The sequence below is a fragment of the Anastrepha ludens genome, chromosome 5 (genome assembly GCF_028408465.1).
Source record: "Anastrepha ludens isolate Willacy chromosome 5, idAnaLude1.1, whole genome shotgun sequence".
NCBI classification, from domain to species: Eukaryota; Metazoa; Arthropoda; class Insecta; order Diptera; family Tephritidae; genus Anastrepha; species Anastrepha ludens.
Genome location: NC_071501.1, coordinates 43,233,522 through 43,250,571, shown reverse-complemented (window position 1 = coordinate 43,250,571; position 17,050 = coordinate 43,233,522). Strand labels below are relative to the sequence as shown.

The 17,050-nt window shown below is 39.1% G+C and overlaps 2 protein-coding genes across 2 annotated transcripts in view; one reads left to right on the top strand and one right to left on the bottom strand.

Annotated features, from left to right (window-relative positions):
- Positions 1-5,755, top strand: part of LOC128864510 (LIM/homeobox protein Lhx3) — a 32,838-nt gene extending 27,083 nt beyond the window's left edge. Inside the window, exon 7 of the mRNA XM_054104209.1 lies at positions 5,393-5,755. Coding sequence (XP_053960184.1) covers positions 5,393-5,586 — 194 coding nt within the window. The 3' untranslated portion in view covers positions 5,587-5,755. The remainder of the gene's footprint in view (positions 1-5,392) is intronic.
- A 3,515-nt stretch (positions 5,756-9,270) lies between these two features.
- LOC128864922 (protein phosphatase PHLPP-like protein) lies at positions 9,271-17,025 on the bottom strand. Its single transcript, XM_054104687.1, has 3 exons — positions 16,615-17,025; positions 13,626-13,779; positions 9,271-12,024 (listed from the first exon to the last, which is right to left on the bottom strand). The coding sequence occupies exons 1-3, from the start codon at positions 16,789-16,791 to the stop codon at positions 9,482-9,484; spliced, it is 2,874 nt and encodes a 957-aa protein (XP_053960662.1). The 5' UTR covers positions 16,792-17,025; the 3' UTR covers positions 9,271-9,481.
- Positions 17,026-17,050: the final 25 nt, after the last annotated feature.

The window sequence follows — 17,050 nt, the reverse complement described above, 5'->3', positions numbered from 1 at the left end:
ACATTTGCGTACAAATACGTTCGTGTAGACACAGCTGAACAGAATGTTCTATTCATTTCTAGTCACAGGCTGAATGAAAGTAATTCATTAGGAGATCGCACACCTACAAGTTACTACATATCGCGTAACTTTTTTTTCCAAGATTTAAGTAGGCGTTCTACTAAAGACTGCCTCTTCTCTTCTCTCCTCTAATTTGTTGTTTTGCGCAATTAGTACGGACGATTGTGTGGTCCACTATGGCGTTTGTCGTGCCTTTTTAAGGATATATTATACCTTAATTTTGGTTGTATTGACTTGCTTAAGTTGAGTTTACATAGACTATAACTAGCAAACCAAACCACGAATTGTTCCCGCTTTCAAAACAAAATACGGGGAAGGTAGAAGAATAGGTAAAAGAGGGAGTGAAATAAATTTCGACCTCCGGTTGTTTGGTTGGTTGGTTTAAGTGTTGATTCCCACCATGAATTAGCGCTTAGGCACCATTTTGATGCCACATCTTCGTTACCAGCAAGTTACACGGGTAATCCCTACACGACTATATCCAGTCTGTGCGATTAAAAAACCTTATAAGGTTGCTTACGTCTATACCAGCCAGCTCTTCGACGTTCTCAAAAATCGGTTTGCCAACTGTTAACAACCTTGCTTTCCATAGGGCAGAGCATTTACAACGAAAGTTGAAGATGTTGACGGTTTGTGGCTGTACCATGCGTTGAGGTGATCCGTGTTTATGAAACTTGAGCTCTGCTCCATGCATCTTAGAAACTTTTATCCATCGTTCATAACGCTAACAAAGCCGCAGCTTTCGAATTTTGTGGGCATATCTACCGTGCATTGCTCGTTAAGTATCCATATGGCGAGGCTTCGAATCGCTCAAATCCTTTCTGCAGTAGCTGTCTGGAAGATTAGGTGAAATCATCTCAGCAGCTTCTCCTCAGATATATTGCTCCCGCCGGGCTCGAGTTCAGACATCTTAGTTTTCACTTTTTAGCTACACTTGCGGATATGACATGTCATATCACACATCTGGTGAATTTTATCAGCAACTTCAAGTGGTTAACACTATTGTAATTAGCCAACTTTGGTCGTCATCCTTCTCTAATGACTCTCCCCCTCTATTCTATTGTATCTTCTCCCTCTGTTTTCCTGTGTATGGTATCATAATAAACGAATTTCATTGTTTGTTCAAGAGGGCTCTTACATGAAGCAGCCATTAACCTAACCTAACCTAATCTAACTTAACGCATTAGCAAGATTCGACACAATTATTAAAACCGCATTCTATGTGCATACATTATAGAAATGTGCATCTGTATGTAAACGTCGGGAGTTTCAAAATCAAACCATTTTCTTTCAAAAAAGTTGGCTGTCTGACATTTTCTATACTTGCGCATTTGGCAAATTTAAAACACCAATTTCAAGTCTTGCCTATAAAGTAATTATTTGAAAGAATACATTTTTTTCATTTTATATAAAATTACGCTCTTACTCCAGAGCTTATCTCATAACAGACTCTTACCAAAATTCACAAACGTCAACTAGCTGGAAACAAAAGAAATATTTACTGTTTTCTATTTACAACTTCCCTGCTCGCCAAGTTGGGGAATATATGAAAGCAACAACAATTTAGCGAAAAACGCGAAACCAGATCGATCATGTTGTGATAGATGGAAGACACGCTTCTAGTGTATTAGATGTACGCACGATCCGAGGACCCAACATCGACTAGGATCATTACCTTGTTGCAGCCAAGCTGCGCACCCGCCTCTGTGCAGCAAAAAACGTACATCTACCTACGCAAAGAATGTTCGACATCGAAAAGCTGCAATCACAACAGACAGCCAGAAGATTCGCCACTCGACTCTCACTCCTGCTCTCGGAGAGCACTGCCCAACAAACCGGCATGCGCGAGCAATGGAGCAACATTTCTCGTTCCCTACGTACCGCCGCCGAAGAAGAAATCGGATTCCGGCGAGCCCGAAAAAACAATTGGTACGACGAGGAATGTCATGCTGCCGCAGAAAGAAAGGATGTCGCCTATAGAGCCACGCTGCGATCGGGCGCAACGCGAGCCATGTGGGATCGCTACAGAGAGCTGAAAAAGGAAGAGAGACGTATTATCCGACAGAAGAAACGAGAGGCCGAAATACGTGAGTGCGAGGAGCTTGAGATGCTGGCCAATAGGAACAACGCCCGAAAATTTTACCAGAAAGTTCGGCGGCTTACGGAAGGTTTTAAGACCGGGGCGTTGTCCTGTAAGAACAAAGACGGCGATCTGGTGACTGACGTACAGAGCAATCTTAAATTATGGAGGGAACACTTCTCGAACCTGTTAAACGGTGACAGCTGCGCATGTCATAGAGAATGTGAAGATCCCGATACCCCAATCGTTGACGACGGAATTGTCGTTCCGTTACCCGACCATGACGAGGTGAGAATAGCAATATCACGGCTAAAGAACAACAAAGCCGCGGGCGCCGACGGACTGCCGGCTGAGCTATTCAAACATGGCGGCGAGGAGCTGGTAAGGTGCATGCATCAGCTCCTATGCAGAATATGGTCGGATGAAAGCATGCCTGCCGATTGGAATTTAAGCGTGCTCTGCCCAATCCATAAGAAGGGCGATCCTGCAATTTGTGCCAATTACCGCGGGATTAGTCTTCTAAATATCGCCTATAAGGTTCTAGCGAGCGTATTGTGTGAAAGGCTGAAGCCCACCGTCAACCAACTGATTGGACCTTATCAGTGTGGCTTCAGACCTGGAAAGTCTACCATCGACCAAATATTCACAATACGCCAAATCTTGGAAAAGACCCATGAAAGGAGAATCGACACACACCATCTTTTCGTCGACTTCAAAGCTGCATTCGACAGTACGGAAAGGAGTTACCTGTATGCCGCTATGTCTGAATTTGGTATCCCCGCAAAACTAATACGGCTATGTAAGATGACGTTGCTCAACACCAGCAGCGCCGTCAGAATTGGGAAGGACCTCTCCGAGCCGTTTGATACCAAACGAGGTTTCAGACAGGGTGACTCGCTGTCGTGTGACTTCTTTAACCTGATGTTGGAGAGCATCGTACGATCCGCAGAACTTAATCGCTCAGGCACAATTTTTTATAAGAGCGTACAATTGCTGGCGTATGCCGATGATATTGACATCATCGGCCTTAACAACCGCGCTGTTAGTTCTGCCTTCTCCAAACTGGATAAAGAGGCAAAGCGAATGGGTTTGGTGGTGAACGAGGACAAAACGAAGTACCTCCTGTCTTCAAACAAACAGTCGGCGCACTCGCGTATCGGCACCCACGTCACTGTTGACAGTTATAATTTTGAGGTTGTAAAAGACTTCGTGTATTTAGGAACCAGCATTAACACCGATAACAATGTCAGCCTTGAAATCCAACGTAGAATCTCTCTTGCTAACAAGTGCTACTTTGGACTAAGTAGGCAATTGAGCAGTAAAGTCCTCTCTCGTCGAACAAAACTAACACTCTACAAGACTCTCATCATGCCCGTCCTAACGTATGGCGCAGAAGCTTGGACGATGACAACATCCGATGAAGCGACGCTTGGAGTGTTCGAGAGAAAGATTCTGCGTAAGATTTTTGGACCTTTGCACGTTGGCAACGGCGAGTATCGTAGACGATGGAACGATGAGCTGTATGAGCTTTACGACGACATAGACATAGCGCAGCGAATAAAGATCCAGCGGCTTCGTTGGCTGGGTCATGTCGTCCGAATGGATACAAAGTATTCGATGCGGTACCAGCTGGTGGTAGCAGAGGAAGAGGAAGGCCTCCTCTGCGTTGGAAAGATCAGGTGGAGAAGGACTTGGCTTCACTTGGTGTGTCCAATTGGCGCCGGTTAGCACGACAAAGAAACGACTGGCGCGCTTTGTTAATCTCGGCCAAAATCGCGTAAGCGGTTATCGCGCCAATTAAGAAGAAGAAGAACAACAATTTAGCAATGATCAAGCGACCTTGTTTATAGCCGCTTAGCACACAAGCGACAAGTATAAGTAGAGATATTTTTTTATTATATAATATTTTGAATACTTCAGGCGCAATGGTTTGAAAAACAATGGAATTACAGTTTGAGCAATTTGTGATGAGAAGCAGGACGACCGTCGTACGGCGGCATCAAACCATTTTGCCCACTTGAAGACGAGACGCTCTGAAAACGTATGCTATTACACAACAGTTCGTCAAAATCATTTTGATTGCAGTGAAAGTTTACTGAGGTGCCGGTAGTGTTCCCCAATAATCCTTTCAACCGGTTTTAGCAATTTATATGTATTACATCGATCACACAAAATTCAAAGCGTGACTAGGATGGATATCGAAGTCAGTGTTACGGGTTGGCTGGATTTCACATATGATTTTCTACTTTCATAAGAAGTCCATTTTTCGCCAGTAACAATACAATACAAAAAAGTATTCCGTTTCAATGTCTTCCGTGAATGAGGTTCTGTAAATACAAATGTTGATATAGTTCGAGCTAAAAATTTTTTTTTACACTTCGAAAGAATACACAAGACGAGTACATACAAGGTGATAGCAGCAGTAGAAACCAAAGTTTTATAGTTTTCTTTTTGCAATATTGTGAGAGTAACTTTGACTGTTCCGTTATGGGGGTTTGGCCAGGCTTGGCCAAGGATAACAGATTTCCAGGTTTGCTATTTAGCTATGGTGAAAAAAAGGAACTTTCGCTACACGTCACTTGGGAGATTCTGCAGCCAAATTCTGCACTATCATTTCACTTGTATTCACACACTCGTCAAATCAGATGTGTTTTTGACGGCAACGAAGTGTCATTGGTTGATTTATTCCGTATATCATCCCAAGTGCCGCCAGTCCATCAGCTTATTCAGTCAAATTCGCTCAAAGCCGAAAAACGGTCTGTTGTGGAGCTCACCTTCTCAATTATTTTCACCGTGCTCACACGTATTCACACACTCGACCAATCAGTCGTTGTTCAGATAGCAATGAACCGACATAAGACCATTTCCGTCTCAGTTTTTCCGTAAGGAAACCTTTGTCCTGACCCCGGTTACACCAGTACATCAGTTGATTCTTTCAAATTCGCTGAGAGTCGGTTAACGCTTTGATCTTGGAAGCCTGCTCCTTTCTCTTCTTACGCTCATCCATTCTTACTCTCATCGGTGGAGAGAATGCGTGTATCATCATTTTGTCGTATATCACCAACACAATCTACGTAAACAAACAGCTGTGATGACCCCGGTTACCTCAGCCAATCAATTGATTATTTCAAGTTCGTTGAGAACAGGTCACACCTTTTGATTTTTTTTCATCATGCAATATTTATTAGTAAAAACACACCTTGTCACACAATAAATAATTATATATAATACATAAATTATTTTTATTTTCAGATCATAGTACATCATCGAATAATGTATCTGCGGCGAAAACACATCGAGTACATGGTAGCGCAGTTTCGGATTTGAGCAATGATTCTAGTCCAGAGCAGGGCTATCCTGACTTTCCACCAAGTCCTGACTCCTGGCTGGGCGACTCAGGGAACACTTCGAATCCGAATTCGCAAACACCGGGCGTTCATTACTGATACTCGTACACACGCATATTGCTTAAGTATTTGCAAATGCGCAATTACTCTTATTGGCGCGCCAAACAGAATGATCATCAATTCAAATTCACACACAAAATCCTATAACATTAAATAATACTTGCTATTACATTAATTAAAATATTGTATGTATTTGAATTATCAAATTTTGCGGCGCAAACTGAAAATTATTAATTTAAAGATTTTTAAAATTTATATTTATAAATATAGACGTTTTTGTATGTACATACATAAATAATGAATCAAAAATATATAAATTGCTCAAAACGCCGTACTTAATTTAAAAATATTTGATGTTAATTTGTTTTTGATAAAATATCAATAGAATACCATTTATTTATAAATTCCAAGGAAAATGTGTTACAATTTGTTCGAAACAATAAAAAAAACCCAATTGATATATGTAAATATTGTATATATAAGTAAACATTAGGTATTCATGTAAAATAGAAAGCATTTAAACATAATGAGAATAGACAAATTATTTATTAAACATATGCTTTATACAAACTAGTAAATATCATTTACGAGAAAGTGATGTCATGTTTATATCTACATGATTACCTAAAAACTATTTGACACACAAAAATAAAAAATAAAAACTGTTAAGAATAATAATTTCTTTTTTGTTTCTTGCCTTAAAGGGAGAATAATGGAGGAAGATTTGTTTATATGTTACATAAGTAGTCATAGGTTTTTCTATGGTTACTAGAAGTAAAACATTACTGAAAGTCATACAGCAAACTTGGTTGGGCAATATTTTTTATGAAATAATAGTACAAGGTTCTGACAATGCTAAATAAGGGTGGAGTTAAGATAGTAGCATACGCCGATGACGTGGTCCTAATGATATCGGGATCGTTTCTCTTAATCATGGCCGAGATTTTGTAAAGGTCACTGTTTGCATTCAGTCGCTGAAAATCGTGTAAAGAAGGCCAGTATAGCTTTCTACTCCTGCAAATCTATCTTGAGCAAAAAATGGGGACTCAAGTCACAAGTCGTGCTTTGGGTGTACATAGTAATAGTTCTGCTATACATTGAAAATCGGGTAAAGAGGCCAGTATAGCTTTCTACTCCTGCAAATCTATGTTCTGGCTTTGGGTGTACATAGTAGTGGTTCTGCCAATTTCAACGTATGTATTCCTGGTTTGGTGGGAAATTCTATAATATCACTAAGCTGGGGAGGGTGCAAAGGGCTGCATGTATGAGCATCACTTGCCCTAGTGCTGTCCTGAATGCTGTTTTGCACTTACTTCCATATGACTTTACCGTTACTTTCATCGCTGCTCAAAGTCTGATTGCATTAAAGGAGGTTGGTTTCTGCAGACAATCTCCCAAAAGACATGACATCGTTTTTGGGCAATTAACACCGTATTTCTCCGAACTTCAGACATATCTCTCTATCAACAAACTAGAGTTTGGAGGTCGCGCCGAGGGCAATGTTTCCATGTAGACAGGATTAGAACGAGGGAAAAATCTGCACCGAAGCTGGTACCTCTTCATTGATGCTCTCCATCGAGAGCAGGAGCAGAGGTTTTCTCTAAATCAGCCAATTTATCTATGTATCTCCTTTAAACTGCCAAATACTGCTAATATTTTTCCAGCAGAAGTCTTTGCGATCCTGCAGGCATGAAAAATGCTTAGGGAACGTGGGAGCGAGTAAGATATTAACATTTTCTCCGATAGTCAAGCCGCGATCAAGGCTCTGACGACGCCTTGGAGCAGATCCAAACTAGTCAACTCCTGTAAGAAGGGCATTTCTTTGATCTGAGTTCTAGTGTATAGAAATTGATGATGAGCTTGTCAGTAAGGGGACTTAATTTGCCTCAAAGATCATCTACCCGGCCATTGCTATACTCCTGACTGTTGTTAGAGGGGAATTGTATAACTTATTTATCAGGAAAGCGCAGAAAAGATGCGTGTGCTATTTCGAAAACCCATTGGCGCCAGTACGTATATGTATGTTTAGTTAGTAGCATCTCTTTGAAGAACACATACCAAGATTCAGCCAGATCCGTATATTCCTTTGTGTTTGGCATACGTTTGAATCGAGGAAGTCGAATGATTTCCCTTTTCCCTCACGGCAACACACCAGCTCCCGCCCCCGCAAAATTAATGGAAATAGGGTTCCAACTTGTTTCACATCCCTCCGTTTCACCAGATCTGGCTCCCTCAGATCCCACGGACTACTATTTGATCCCCAATTTGAACAAATGGCTGGCGGCAAAAATGCTTTATTTAAACGAGGAGAAGATTGCAGAAACGATTGGCTATTTTCCATGCTCGGACAAATCCTGAAATCCTATTATTTGAAGGAGATGAACAAACTAGAACAGCGTTGAAAGAAGAGTGTAAGCCTAAAAGGAGACTATGTCGAAAAATAAAAAAGATTTACGCCAAAGAATTTAGTAGTTTTTATTTTTGCACGCACTTTTCAAATGACCCTGATAAAAATATTTATAAATTTTTCATAAAGCCAACTTTCCTTTACCTCATCCATTTCGATTACTAGCACCCCTCAACATTTTTCCACTTCAGATGTCAGGAATGCCTATAAGACCCGTTTTATTTCCAATTATGAAATTAAAATTCACAACACAAAATCAAAGGTTTAGCATTGCAGTGTATCAAAAAAATTGATGTTGTTCCACAAATGGCGTTTTATAACACCTCCGAACGGCAGATACTTTTTCGTGAGGAGCTTGTTCATGACTGAAAGGAGGCTTGCCATAGACTGCCGAGGGGCAACCGCTATAAGAAAACACTGTTTCTATCACTTTGGTGTTTCATGTGCGGAGTTTCGAACCCGAATGTAGTCCATTCGACATCAGTAATCGAACTAATTGAGACCTCAACAAAGCCAATAATGGCATCCCTACCTATTATTCATAGAGTTTTATTTGTTGTCCCGCTTTTGCCAATATTTTCACAATTTCTTTTATGGCAAACGTGTTTATTTTCATTTTTTTCAAAAACCCATTTTTCGAACAACACGAAAGTTGAATAATAGATAACTTCTTTGTAACTGAATACGTTCTCGCTACTTTCAAAATAAAAAGACGACTTTCAAAATTTATATACACATACGAGGTGTGTTCAAGAAATAAGGTGAATTTTCAAATTTCACGAGCTACATACATATATTCGTCTTTCGATAATTTTTTTTTATGTTGGTACACTCGACTCGAATATATTATATGTTCACGGTGTTAGCAATATGGCATGTTTAGTTTGTGTGTGAGAGGCATAAATAACAGAAGAGTTTTGCGTATTCGGCGATGTTCTGCTATCGAAAAAATGGATCAAAAAAGTTGCATAAAATTTCGTGTAAAAAATGGAATTAAGTGCTCAAAAACACTTGAAATGTTGGCAGTGGCATGCGGTGAGAGTACTCTGAGTCAAAAAATGTTTACAACTGCTTATTCATCTCTGCTTCTGAGAGATTATTTGGCCAAAAACAACACCGTTTTCATGCCTCAGCCACTGTAATGACCAGATTTGGCCCACTGGGGCTTTTTCCTGTTCCCAAGATTGAGGAGACCCATGAAAGGACGGCGTTTTGCAACGATTGAGGAGATAAAAAAAAATGCTTTTTAATTCATTGTGATTGTAATTCATTACTTTTCCAATTTTCAAATAAAAAAAAAAAAAAAAAACCGCATCGCTGAGAGAGCTCAAGGATATACCAAAAATATGCATTTTCTGAACTGCTTCGAGGATTGGAAAAAACGCTGGCACAAGTGCATTATATCTGAGGGGGACTACTTTGAAGGAGATAAAATAGAAATTGATGCATAAAAAAATATTTTTGGAGAAAAATTAAAATTCACCTTATTTTTTGAACACATCTCGTATAAGTATTTCTACTGCATGTTTACAGTTCTGTAGTTGCTATACCCCAATATTTTTTCATCCGATCCTCTTGTTCATTAAAATCGTCATCTTCTTCGTTCAGGGCTGAGCGATCCTGTGTTACCGTGAAATCGTACTCCAAATTGTATGGCATCAAGCGTTGTAACGAACCAAAATAGGCTGCATTTGGGCCACCACTCCATTTCGAAGACAATCCAACATTTACCGCATTTTGGCTCTTCGACTCAAAAAGGTTATATCGAGATTGGGTTTGAAATGAACGGCAGCTACCAAAGTGCTTTGATAAGAAAGAAATTTGTTGTTGTTTTTGTTGTTGTTGTTGTCGCTGAAAGCTTTTTTCCTGATGTTTATGGGTAAATGTTGTGAGAGGTTTCTTAATTTCACTATATAACAGCTGTGGCGAGCTGTGCGATATGAAACGATTTCCAATATTTTTAATTAAATTGTTTTCTTTGTATTCACTTTTATCCAGTTCAATATTGAGCTCGACACCCACTTCATTTTTTGGATATTTCGTAATCGATTTCGATATTGTATTGAGTTCTTTATCGAACAGCAGTTGAGTGTTTTGCTCCAACATATATTCCCAACACTTAAATTGTTCTTCTGAAAGCACAGAATCGGTTTCATGCAGAATTTCCATATCATCATCTTCTTCTATAACATGCTCTGTCGCAAAAGCATATTCTTCATTATTAACACCTTTATTAAGATAGCTATGTACATGATCGCTTTGTCCACTCGGTGAGGAGCGATCACTTTTCATTATGCCTCCCATTAAGTTTTGGCGTGGCGAACAACGTCCAATGAGGCGATGGCTACCTAACGAAAGTTTGTCATCGGTATTCATGTTTTGTGTTATAGGATTCTTGCGTACTGTTTGTTTCAGCTCTTTCAATAAATCATCTACATCCGTGCCAATGTATCTGAACCGTATGACAATAATGCTGAGGTTATGATCTGCACCGAAGCTTTGAGCAAGATCTTGTAACCGCTTTGCGGCTAAAACTATATTTTCTTCCTTTCGTATCTCTTTAGTAACGAGTTCAATGTCCATAACTCCCCAGATATGAGCGTTGCATATTACTAAGAATTCATCATCGTTACTCAAAAACGTTTCATGTATCGAGGGATCAGTGATACGACAAATTTTGCCGTCAGTGCACGTATCGCTGTTAGAAATTTTCGTACTATGGGTAGCACCTGTCAAACATATTGTTGATGTTCTACGCACTAGATATGCCCCTATATTACCAATGCTTGCAACACGCAGTACGTACCGCCTGGTTCTCTTTGGGCGCATATAGTCTTTGAAGCCTGCGCTTTCTTTCGAAATATGACATAGGGCAATATGCATATCTTCGCATCCTCTCTCTCTAGCCAAACGCTGATATACTGACAGCAATGTATATTTCATATATTCCTTTGCTGTTTCTTTTACACTCCGCTCATGTATCAATATTTGTGGCACCAGATTCACTAACGCTGTGGTGACTGCACCCAAAGTCCCGGTTTCAAGAATACCGAAGAGTCCTTCATCTTCTGCGAAGTTGCATAAGCGTATTTGATTTACCAGCAGTTTTCGGCATTTTCCAGTTGTTTCAGCGAATCCTACAGTCCATGGCTGTCGTAAACTATTGCTATCTTTCAATTCTTCCAATTGCGTTGTCGGCAAGCTTGCCCGATTCTTACCAGATACATCAACTAAACTCATTTTCTTCAAACTTTGGCACATCTGTACTTGCTTCTCATCGAATTGTAATTGCAAGTTACACGACAAATCTAAATATTTTATATTCTTTGGCATAATATTCAAAAGATTTACATGATCCAAATGGTTGTGTGCTAAATCTAAGACTTTCAAATTCGATAATTTCGAAAGACTTGGCGTTTTATATAATAGATTTGAATGCAAACGCAAAACTTCTAATTTTGTAAGCACGCAAATATTGTCTGGTAGATTTTGTAATTTATTTCCCGATAAAACCAACACTTCTAAATCACCCCAGCTTCGTATAATATTTTCGGGCAATTCGCGTATCGAATTATACGCTGCGTAAATTATGCGTAATTTCCTTGCTTCCGCAAAAGTTGGAAATATACTCTCGTTGAGATTATTATTCGAAAGATATAACTCTTCCAAACACCAGACGCCATTCAGCGCATGGCATTGCTCAATCGCGCACAGATTGTTACTCGAGACATTCAATACCTTTAAGGTTTTATAAGTTATCGCAAAGAAGCTCTCTGGAAGTTTTTGCAACATATTGCATTGCAAATATAAATGCGACACAGTAGCGAAAATTAATGGTGAACTGTTCAAAGAAGCCAGTTGATTATAGGCAACGCTGAATGTGGACAACTCTTGAAAACTGTCTTTAGTGAATATATTGTCAATAGTCCACAGTCGGTTGTGATCGCCGTATAAGCTGTTTAATTTGTTGCAAGCACCTATCCAATCCGGTAGTTCTTCGAAATCATTGTATGATATGTCAATATTCACCAGCTTAGTTGGAGGTGATAATGCTGTTATTGTAGTGAGATCTGCGGAAGAAGAATACATATTAACGTATGGTAAGTTAAAAGCATTTGCAGTTGGGTATATGTGCGTCTTATGACCAAGGGTCGATTTTTTAATGCCAGTAGAGAACGTCTAAAATGGAGAAGGTACAACTCACGGTTGACAGATTACCAGGTTTGGCCTTCAGCTAAAAAAACCAAATTATGAGAGTAACTTCTGTGGCCACGTCACCGGGAACTCAGCAGCAGAGTTTTGCCCGCTCATTTCACACGTATTCACACACTCGTCAAATCAGTCGTTATTCAGACGACAACAGAGTGTTATTGGTTGATTTTTTTCGAATATCAATTTTGTAAACTCATCCCAAGTGACGCCAGCCAATCAGCTAATTGTATCAAATTCGCTCAGAGCCGAATAATGGCCTATAAAAATCTTTTCACCTGCCCGAATACCGTGACCGTACAAAAAATAAGCAAACAAAACCGATAGGAAAGCAAAAGTGAGTCGAAAGCCAAGAATCCCAACCAACATTTCTTATCAAGAAGTTGCGAAAACGTAACTTCAAGAGTCTTGTCGAGGCCCTATGCTCCCGAGAAGAGTGAACAAGGAAAAAAAAGTAGACATAAAGATACTATAATTTTTGATACACTTTCGTTTGTTCTATATACAAGTTTCAAATTGAATTTTGACTAAGGGTTGGTTTTCATTATGCCATTTTTTTATTACATATTTTGACACGAAGTGATGACACGTTGGAATTTTAACATTTTGCCATGGCTTCAAATCGAAATGATTTGATGATGAATGATTTTTTTTTTCATAAAAAATACATTAAGGGGGGAAGCTGGTCTAGAGCGCAAAAAATGGGCATATTTTATGAATTTATTTTGACTCAACAAAGGAATCAATCGAAAATCTGTGAAATAGGTTTAATAATATAGCTTTCATGGTACAAATACAAAATTTTTCGTCTGAATTAATTTCAAAATGGCCGCTGTCCAGCAGTTCTCCTAAGGCGCCTTTTTTTCTAGTGGGTCCATTGCCGAAGACGTAAACTCCTTAATTTTTGTCCTGGATCAAAAAATAAAATTTTTTTAGTTTCTATATAACAACAGAAAGAGACGTACGTAGGATTTTTTCGATATTTTGTTTTTTCGCGAAATGGTGCACGTTTGAACAAAAAGTTACAATTTTCACTATAAAGAACGACATAAAATTGTTGATTAAAAAAAAACTATGTAATATAAATAAAAAATCCTACGTACGTCTCCGGAGAAAGGTATTTCGAATGTATTGTCAAAATTTCGTAAGAATCGGTAAAGATTTGTTCGAGTTATGTCTTCGGCCAGTTTAAAAAAAGTGATTTCGAGAAAAACGCGTTTAAAGTTGTAAGTAGCGTTCGGGGCATACCTGCGAAGCACTGCCGTCGAATGAAAAATTTGGGCATTTAGACATTTTTGCTGGCATCCCTCATTTGGTATATTATTTCTAAGACCCTAAAGCACCTTTTAAGACAAAAAAAAATTTTTCGATTTTTTCAAAATTCTAGACCAGCTTCCCCCCTTAATGAAAACCAGGCATAAGAGCTCCACTGGCCCTTCTGCTCAATTGCACACATACTCACTATTGTGTTTCGCCGTTAGAGTTTTCAAATTTTTCCCGTTAATAATCAACTCCTTCAATTTATTGTGATTACATATCAAAATCTCAAGTTGCGCTAAAGAGCTCAAATCCAAGATATCCATGCCATTTTCGGTGATCTCCAATTCTTTCAAAAACTGAAAAGATATACAAGTTTATTTTTTAAAGATGTGACAGTGAATTTTTTTTACTAATCCCTGCTGCTTAACAATTATTTCAATATTTCTTGCAAATACTGCAAGAGGACTCAGGTATTGTTTTAAGTAAGAAACTGAATTAGAAAAACCAGATAAGTTACCCGGATCTGCACAGGAGTTGTTATACTTATATTCCTACACGGGTTGATTATATTGTATTTCTGAGCCTTTCTAGATTTCAAGATCCACTACGATTTGCATTAGCAGGGCGTTCAAAAATACACCACATAAAGATAGAGGATCAATTTTGCATATTCTACACATGTTGTAGAATAAAAGTCAGCAGCTCGTATTATCGTATACCCTTATTACCCTATACTATCAAGGCTCATATCTGTGCTATCTAATCCATAACTTGAAAAATGGGTGAACAATTACCACGCTACACGTAGAAGTGTCAATGGATGTCTCTCAGTTTGACACAAGATAAAGGGTGGTGACTTCTAATGAACCATTCCTTTCGCTCACCTGACTACTAAAGCGCCCGAACTAAAATATCAACCAAGGCGTTGAAGTGGTGATTCACCCATAATCCATTTTGTTGGCACATCCTCCCTGCCAACAATTTATGCGGTTATTTCTTCACGACTATATTCTGTCAGAGCGATAGAGAAACCTATTTATGTCTGTACCGGCCAGCTCTTCGAGGTTTTCAAAAAGCGATTTCCAAGGGTTAACATCCGCGCCTTCCATAGAGCAGGGTATTCTTACACACTTTCATTTTTCCTTCCTCGCTTATTAAAAACTATGGCCGAATATTTTGAAAAGGATACCCATTTTGGGTGTCTGCTCTCCTATGGACCAGAAGCCAGTTATCACTATCGTGAGTCTCCATGCATCGCTCCGTTTCATATTTGTCAATCTTGACGTTTATTTGTGGTTGTAGCTGGGCCAAAATGATCTGATAACTTTGCACGTGGTCTAATCTCTCCAACTACAATCCATGATTCGTAGATATTTTGAGGCGTTGCATTCTTGATTGCACCCGTGGTGTCAATACCGATTCCGCAAGAATAGTATTCATGACAGATCAATTCTATTTCTGCTTTTTTCCACCAGTTTAGATTTTGTTGTAGCCGAATCAGTACCTGGGTTGCAGCTTATCTATCCGAAAGAATAGCGATATTGCCCTTAAAAGAGAAGCCTATGATTAGATGTAGGCCACTAAGCTTTCCCTATTGCCAATACTTCCGCCTGAAAGACACTTCAAGTATCAGGAAGACGCACAGATTTTTCAATTCTAAGTCTGTGAGAATATATACTCGCTCCAACACAACAATCCATTTTTAAACCATCTGTGTAGACTGTATTGGTGAAGTGATTTGTAAAACTCCTTAACTCTATTCCTCCCGAGATGGAAAGAGAGTGGCAAAATTCCTAGCTGCAATAAGGGCCCTGGGCTCCTTTACCATCAATTCTAAACTTTCAGTGGAGGAAGAGGCTAATGAACTCTCAAGTTAAGATACGGCATATTATTTCTGAAAAAAAACTCATTGGTGCACCCCACGTCACCTCCAATCTAATATTGAGGGAACTAGGCTTTATGCAAATTAAGACAAGAAGAAACCAAACACAGGATTTCAAGATGAATAAAGCCGAAATAAGACTGGAAACGAACGTAAGATGTGTACTCCTAAAAACAGGAAAATACAATAATATCAAAAGAATTTTCACGGACAAATGCCGTAAGGAAGCATGCGAAAAAACTAGGAACATCCTTACAAGATTGTTGCAGAACGACGAGGGGCTAAAAAGAATTTCACATCACATAGCTTGGACGATGACAATATCCGATGCAGCGTCGCTTGGACTGTTTGAGAGAAAAATTCTGCGGAAGATTTTTGGACCTTTGCACGTTGTCGTCGGCGAGTATCGCAGGCGATGGAACGATGAGCTGTATGAGCTTTACGACGACATAGCCATATATACCTATATATAATTGGCGTACACCCTGTTTTGGGTGTTTTGCCGAGTTTCTCCTCCTATATGTGGCGTGCGTTTTGACGTTGTTCCACAAATGAAGGGACTACAGTTTCAAGCCGACTCCGAACGGCAGATATTTTTTTTTTTTTTATGAGGAGCTTTTTTATGGTTTGCATTGCCTGCCGAGGGGCGACCGCTTTTAGAAAACAAATTTTCTTAATTTTGGTGTTTCACCGAGATTCGAACCTACGTTCTCTCAGAATTCCGAATGGTAGTCACGCACCAACCTATTCGGCTACGGCGGCCATAGACATAGCGCAGCGAATAAAGATCCAGCGGCTACGTTGGCTGGGTCATGTCGTCCAAATGGATACAAACGCTCCGGCTCTGAAAGTATTCGATGCGGTACCAGCTGGTGGTAGCAGAGTAAGAGGAAGACCTCCTCTGCGTTCGAAAGATCAGGAGGAGAGGACTTAGCTTCACTTGGTGTGTCCAACTAGCGCCGGTTAGCACGGGAAGCAAACGACTGGGGTGCGTTTTATTAAACTCGGCCGAAATCACTTAAGTGGTTATCGGCCAATTACGAAGAAGAAGCTTAAGAGCAATTTTTCAAATTTTAGAACAGAATATTTAATTTAAAATTGAAAAGAAAATATCTACAATACTAAAAATTAATTGGTTTATTCCTATTACCTCGGTCATTTAGAAATCAAACAAAAAATCTATGAGTTGGGCAATAGTTCAGTAAAGCAACTTTGTTTTAAAACTAAAAAAAAAAATTACTAAGACAGCAGATGCAGTAAGCCGTGATTGATTGAGTACTCGTAATTTTGAAAATGTTTTGATACTTACATCATAATTTCCTATTAATATATTTCCTCCTAGTGTATTTTGATTTTCATCTGATCCTAGCTCTTTATCACTTGTCATCGCTCCTTTAATATCGGACTGTTCCAGTGTATTTGTTCTTATTTTCAGCGTGCATCCAGACATTTCAATACATGCTTTTTGCTTAGTAGATTTATTCATTTTCTACGAGGCACTTTACTGTTTTCGCAACAATTTGGTCATGCATCAGTGATTTACGAAATTACACACTTCACTTTTTCTTAGATTATTTTTGAAATGCATGCGATTTTAAACTAAAACAATACGAGTATTATTCACATTAAATGTTTTAGATCTATACACAATCTTAATACAATAAATATTTGTATTGTTTTTTGCTATTCTCGAATTTGTTTGCTTCCTTTTGAATTTTGTGTTTTCATCTAAGTCTTTCAGCTGT

Excerpts from the sequence above, each read along its gene's own strand:
- LOC128864922 (XM_054104687.1), bottom strand. The coding sequence starts at position 16,791 with ATGAATAAATCTACTAAGCAAAAAGCATGTATTGAAATGTCTGGATGC. Across the intron at positions 13,780-16,614 it reads TATTAATAGGAAATTATGAT|TTTTTGAAAGAATTGGAGAT; the intron begins GTAAGTATCAAA and ends ATATCTTTTCAG. Across the intron at positions 12,025-13,625 it reads TCTAACGGCGAAACACAATA|ATCTCACTACAATAACAGCA; the intron begins GTGAGTATGTGT and ends CTTCTTCCGCAG.